The sequence below is a fragment of the Rutidosis leptorrhynchoides genome, chromosome 4, assembly GCF_046630445.1.
Source record: "Rutidosis leptorrhynchoides isolate AG116_Rl617_1_P2 chromosome 4, CSIRO_AGI_Rlap_v1, whole genome shotgun sequence".
NCBI classification, from domain to species: domain Eukaryota; kingdom Viridiplantae; phylum Streptophyta; class Magnoliopsida; order Asterales; family Asteraceae; genus Rutidosis; species Rutidosis leptorrhynchoides.
In genome coordinates this window covers 602,743,332-602,750,623 of record NC_092336.1, presented here as the reverse complement: position 1 = coordinate 602,750,623, position 7,292 = coordinate 602,743,332, and the positions used below count along the sequence as shown (strand labels likewise).

Here is a 7,292-nt window from a genome sequence, read left to right as displayed (position 1 = left end):
TATACCAATAAGACAATGCTTTAATGGTTAAAATGAACTCATATTAATATGAAATAAATGTATTCTTAATAATAGGACATGGTCAGTACATCCATTCCTAGCTTTAGGGAATAAATTTTGTCATTCATCAATAGTCAAAAATGACATATTTGAAATGTCTTTCCAAAACCTTAACGTATATGACAAGATGATAAGAAATTAACGGATGTTAATTTTGGAATATTCTACTATTATCATTATCATAAGCATAATATCATTTCATATATATATATATATATATATATATATATATATATATATATATATATATATATATATATATATATATATATATATATATATATATATACATATACATACTTGGTTATTGAGCCCATGCGTTGCACGGGTGTGTAAAAAACCGTGAAAAAACGTAATTTGAAGTTCATATTGATATGTAAATAGGGATACTAAAAAAAAAGAAAAATTATAAGAATTATTTAAGAACCCGTGGAGTTAAAATTTTTTAAAAAATCTTTTAAATTGAAGAGTCCATGTTGTTGACAAATTTTAAAAGTGTTGTTACGTAACTTAACGTCTACAATTTTTTTTATTTTTCACCATTAATATTTTTTAATTATTATTTTGAGTTTAAGAGCTCGTTATGTTGGTTTTAGAGCCCGTGTGTTTTAATTAATATTTTTTAATTAATATTTTTTTAATTATTATGTTGTGTTTTAGAGGCATGTCCGGAGGCATTGTTTCTATTTGGGATGCGTCGTGTTTCGTTAAAGAAAGGATTCGGTGTGATTCTAATTTCATTATTGTCAAAGGTAAATGGAGTAATATGGATCATGTGTTTTATATGATTAATATTTATGGTCCTAATGATCATGGTGCTAAATCCAGACTTTGAGCAAAATTACTGGAGTTTATTCATAATCATGAAGGACCTTTTGTTCTAATTGGTGATATGAATGAAGTGAGAAACGAATGTGATCGTATGGGTTCGGTTTTTAATAGAAATGAAGTTGATGTTTTTAACTCTTTTATAACAGATTCTGATTTATTTGAGGTTCCTTTGTGTGGCCGTCAATTCACTTGGATGAATAAACCTGGTTCCAAAATGAGTTATATAGATAGGGCATTGGTGTCCGAAAATGTCTTATCTATTTTTCCTGATTTGCGCTTGACATCAATGGAGAGAGGGTGGTCGGACCATACTCCAATGCTTCTTCATAATTTAAAGATCGATTTCGGGCCTACTCCATTCAAATTCTACCATTCATGGATGCAATATGATGATCTTGAGGGGGTAGTTCAATCTGTTTTTGAGGTTGAAGGTTCGAATGGTATCCCTTTTCCAGAGAAGTTGAGAATTGCTAAAGGTAGGATTAAATCTTGGATAAAGGAGAAAAAACAAACAAATATGTCTCGTTCGAAACAGATTATTATTCGTTTGAATGATATAGAGTTGATGATTGAAAATGGCCAAGCAACAGAGGAACATTTGCAAGAACGATTGTCTTTATTTCAAGAGATGGCCTCTGTTAACAAGAAAGAAGATATGTATGTATATCAAAAGGCTAGAATTAAATGGAATTTGGAGGGAGATGAAAACTCAATTTTTTTTTCATGGTTTAGTTAATCAAAAAAGAAGACAACAAACTGTGAAAGGGATTATGGTTGATGGTGAAGGGTTACAGATCCAAACGGTATAAAGAATGCTTTTTTCGAATTTTATAAAAAAAAATTCGAATATGAACCTAACCAGTCTTTAATTAGCGATCTGCTTCCACAAAATAGATTAAACGAAGATGATTGTTCATGGCTTGAAAGGAATGTTTCCGAGTTGGAGATTAAGGAAGCGGTATGGGCTTGCGATAGTGACAAAGCACCGGGGCCAGATGGTTTTACGTTTCTTTTCATAAAAAAAATTTGGGATATAATAAAGGTTGATTTATTACGTTCGGTTACTGCTGCATTTAACGAACGTAAACTGCCTTTTAGGTCGTCGTCAGCCTTTATTACCTTGGTTCCAAAAGTGGACAATCCGACTTTAATCAAAGATTTTCGGCCTATTTCTCTCATTGGTGTTTTCTATAAAATTGTAGCAAAGTTACTTGCTATCCGGTTGGCTAAATTTATTGATAAAATCATTAGCATGGAACAATCGGCATTTATCGCGGGTCGTCAAATCCTTGATGGTCCTTTAGTTCTTAGCGAATTGATGGAATGGTACAAGTTGAAACACTAAAAACTTATGTTGCTTAAAGTTGATTTTGAAAAGGCTTACAATTCCGTAAGTTGGAAATATCTTGACAATATGCTTTTCATGTTCGATTTTGGTGAAGTTTGGAGAAGTTGGATTCAAATGTGCTTAAAGTCGGCTCGAACCTCATTTTTGATTAATGGAAGTCCTACAAAGGAGTTTGGTCTTAAAAGTGGGCTTAGACAAGGAGATCCTTTGAGTCCTTTCTTATTTATCATTATCATGGAAGGGTTGCATATGGATATTAAAGCTGCTGTTGAAGCTAACTATATAAAAGGTGCTTGTGTTGGCGAGTCGAATTATAAGGTATCTCACTTATTCTATGCGGATGATGCCTTATTAATTTCGGAATGGGATAAAATTTCTATGAGAAATATGATGTGAGTTCTTGATATATTTTATCTTGCTTCGGGTCTTAAAATTAATATCTTGAAGTCTAATATGTATCGTGTTAATATTAGATTGGGATGTAGTCGGGGTAATATGCCATTTAATTACCTTGGATTACCTATGGGTGCTAACATGAATTTAATTGCTAATTGGAAGAGTCTTATTGACAAATTTCGAAAGAGGTTGTCAAAGTGGAAGGCAAATATGCTTTCAATTGGTGGTAGAGTTGTGACGACCCGGAAATTTCCGACCAAATTTAAACTTAATCTTTATATGTTCTGACACGATAAGCAAAGTCTGTAATATTGAAATCTTATAAACTTTGAACTGTGTTCATGCATACATTTGACCTTTGAACTATTTATATGGATTTAGTGAACCTTTGACTATGCCCGACGATTCACGAACAATTGTGTGTAAATAATTATGTAAATAAATATATATATAAATATAAATATAAGTGTATATGTATTTTTTTTAATAAATAAAAATACACTTTAATCAATTAGAATTAAAAATGTAAAATAACAAACAAAATAATTAAGTATTATATATATATATATATATATATATATATATATATATATATATATATATATATATATATATATATATATATATATATATATATTAATCTATATAGGTATATATGATTCTTATTAATAATTATTATTATGTGATAATATATAAAATGTATAAAATTTTTTTTATATAATATATATTATATAGTCATATTACCTAATCTATAATAATGTAATACCAATATATTAAATAAAATTGTTATATTGTTATTACTTTTGATATCAATACTTGTATTATTAATATTATTATATTAAAAATATAGATATGAAATTAATATATATAAATATTATTATCAATAGTAATATAATTATTATTATTATAATTATCATTAATAATATTATTATTATCAGATTCACTAAGATTATTATTATTATAACTTATTATTATTACTCTGATGATTTTTATTACTTATTAGTATTATTGTATTACTAGATATTATCACTATTATTAATAACATGATCATTAAGATTATTACCATTAAGATAGTTATATTATTATCATTATCCTTGTTACTAATATTATTTATTCATTATTACAAGTATCACTATAAAAACTATCATTTATATTGTTATTATTAATAGTACCATTAATAAAATTATGATTTTAGTTATTTAGTTATTATTAGTATTATTTAATATTACTATCATTAATTAATTTTATCATCATTATTAATCACTCATTAACAGAATTATGATTATTTATATAAATATTTAATTAATTACTAATATTAATTAAGTTAATTTATAAGAATCAGATACAGCATCGAACTTTATGCTTGTCTTTGAGCAGATACCAGTCGATATCCAACTTCCAGTAAATCTATTGTGGATCTTATTCAATTTATTTTTTTTTATTATTTATTCTCATGCTTACCAATTAATTATAAAACAAATCAAGAAAAATCGTACGATTCAGTTTCAAGTAGTAATCAAATTGTATATCAATTTTGTTTCTGTCTCTAATATGTTTAACATCGATTCCTAATCCACAATAACATCCAAATTCTGTTGCAAGTCCCTTTCTGTTATATATATATATATATATATATATATATATATATATATATATATATATATATATATATATATATATATATATATATATATATATATATATTTTTTTTTTTTTGTGGTACCTGATGTAAAAATCCTGTCGACACCAATGATTTATATAATACGAATATTACAAGAGGCTATGGGATACAAAAACAATTTACATATCAATTACCAATCATTTACACCATTAGCAGCTCCAAATTTTCGATTTTAAAAAAAAAATATAGGATGAACAAGCTGACTGCCCTGTTCGTACAACTTTTTATCAAGAATTCAATTTCGAAACAAATTTTAAAAACTATAAATGCAGTCTTCTTAGGAATCCTTTACTAAAACTATCTGCAAAGTTCCATTCTCCAATTTTTAGTATCGATAATAAATTCTTGAGTCAAAGTTCGATGTCAAAAAGTCAACTGTATCGTTCATAAGAAAATTAGAATTCGATTTGAGGTTTCAAATAAAATTGATGATTGATAGAGTTTCTAACTATGATTTAAAACAAGTTTCATGTTTTAGATATAATGTAAAACGTCCTGCAAATCGAAGTTAATTTTTTTCTACTTTTGAAGTCGTAACAGCAGCAGTAGGGATTCTGTTTAATTTTTTTTTTGGGCTGTTAATCTGTTATCAATTACAAAGCGTTTATGTTTAAATCTCACACCCAAAAACAAATTCAAAATGCTTGTTAAATTGCTTCTGATCGGTTTAAAATTCTGGATGAAGAAGATGATGACGGTTTAAAGGTTAAAAGAAATTAAAACCGTATATCAACAGATATAAAGGAATGGAGGAGTGGTCTAGGGAGTGTTTGGGTTATCGAGAAGTCTCGGGTTCGAGCCCAGTCTGGGGCAACTTTTTTTAGAAAATCGTTTTTGAGGTAGTTTCTTCATCAAATTATTATTATTAATATTAATATTAATTTTTATTATTGTTATTATTATAATTATAATTATTATTGTTATTATTATTATTATTGTTATTATTATTATTATTATCATTAAGTATTAGAATTATAATTATTATTAGTACTATTAATTAACACTTATTATTATTATTATTATTATTATTATGATTATGATTATGGTAAGTAAATTGTTATTAATATTATTATTACTAACAAAGTACTAATATTTAGGATTATTATTATTATTATTATTATTATTATTATTATTATTGATTTTGTTAGTATTATAATTATTACAAATATCATATTTATAGCTATAAGTATTAGGAACATTATTTATCATTAATATATTTTTATAAGTAATATTATTATAAATTGTGTCATTTTAGTATTATTAACATTATTATGATTATAATTATTATTAGTATTGTCATTATGAAAATAATACAAATTATTATCGGTTTATAAATAGTAGTATTGGTATCATGCTATAACTATTAGTATTATCATTATGTATTATTATTATTAATATTATTAGCATTGTTATTTATATTAACTAGATTAATGTAAGTATTATTATTCAAAATAATTATAACTATGATAATAAAAGTTCTAACGACGTTGTTAAGATTATAAGTATATATTAACTATATTAACAAATTATTTTAGAAATATTCATATATAACGATGTAGGTATTTATAATATAACACTAAACAGATATACATATATATTAATTTTAATATAACTATAAAATAATAACTATTTTGAATGTATATACACATTAAAAATATATATTATTAACATAAAAATGGTTTAACCAATAAATTTATATATATATATATATATATATATATATATATATATATATATATATATATATATATATATATATATATATATATATATATATATATATATTCATTCAATTACGATTACATGTATTAATAAATATACAAATGATATAGGTTCGTGAATCCGAGGCCAACCCTACACATGTTCAATGTCGTCATATGTATTTTTACAACAAAATACAGTAGTGTGAGTTTCATTACTCCCTTTTTAAATGCTTTTGCAATATATATTTTTGGGACTGAGAATACATGCGCTTTTTAAATGTTTTACGAAATAGACACAAGTAATCGAAACTACATTATATGGTTGAATGATCGAAGCCGAATATGTCCCTTTTGCTTGGTTGCCTAAGAATTAGTAAACCAGTCTACTAGTTGACGCGAATCCTAAAGATATATCTATTGGGCCTAACAAACCCCATCCGTTGTAGCGGATGCTTTAGTACTTCGAGTTTTTATATCATGTCCGATGGATGTCCCAAAATGATGGGGATATTCTTATATGCATCTTGTTAATGTCGGTTACCAGGTGTTCAATCCATATGAATGATTTTTGTCTCTATGCATGGGATGTATATTTATGAGAAATGAAAATGAAAATCTTGTGGTCTATTAAAATAATGGAAATGATTGTTTATGATAAACTAATGAACTCACCAACCTTTTGGTTGACACTTTAAAGCATGTTTATTCTCAGGTATGAAAGAAATCTTTCGCTGTGCATTAGCTCATTTTAAGGATATTACTTGGAGTCATTCATGGCATATTTCAAAAGACGTTGCATTCGAGTCGTTAAGTTCATCAAGATTATTGTTAAGTCAATTATAGTGGGATGTAGTATGAAATGTTATGCATGCCATCAACTTTCGATGTAAAGAAAGTTTGTCTTTTAAAAACGAATGCAATGTTTGTAAAATGTATCATATAGAGGTCAAATACCTCACGATGTAATCATATGTTTTTGTATTCGTCCTTATGGATTAGGACGGGTCGCTTCATGTGGTATCAGAGCGGTGGTCTTAGCGAACCAGGTCTTGCATTAGTGTGTCTAACTAGTAGTTGTTTAGATGCATTAGTGGGTCTGGACTTCGACCGTGTCTGCATGTCAAAAGTTTTGCTTATCATTTTTGTCAAAAAATTACCTGCTTATCATTTTTAGTCTAGACACATCATACTGCAATGATTGCGTGAATAGTGTATAGACAAAATTTATATCTTAGCGTATCTGCTAATTCATATCTTAGCGTATCTGTTATTG

The 7,292-nt window shown here is 26.4% G+C and overlaps 1 protein-coding gene across 1 annotated transcript; it reads left to right on the top strand.

The window, feature by feature from the left end:
* Positions 1 to 724: 724 nt before the first annotated feature.
* On the top strand, positions 725 to 2,236 carry LOC139842963 (uncharacterized). Its single transcript, XM_071833058.1, has 3 exons — positions 725 to 812; positions 930 to 1,548; positions 1,678 to 2,236. The coding sequence occupies exons 1-3, from the start codon at positions 725 to 727 to the stop codon at positions 2,234 to 2,236; spliced, it is 1,266 nt and encodes a 421-aa protein (XP_071689159.1).
* Positions 2,237 to 7,292: the final 5,056 nt, after the last annotated feature.

Excerpts from the sequence above, each read along its gene's own strand:
- LOC139842963 (XM_071833058.1), top strand. The coding sequence starts at position 725 with ATGTCCGGAGGCATTGTTTCTATTTGGGATGCGTCGTGTTTCGTTAAA. Across the intron at positions 813-929 it reads TAATTTCATTATTGTCAAAG|GACCTTTTGTTCTAATTGGT; the intron begins GTAAATGGAGTA and ends ATAATCATGAAG. Across the intron at positions 1,549-1,677 it reads GTTAACAAGAAAGAAGATAT|GGTTACAGATCCAAACGGTA; the intron begins GTATGTATATCA and ends TTGATGGTGAAG.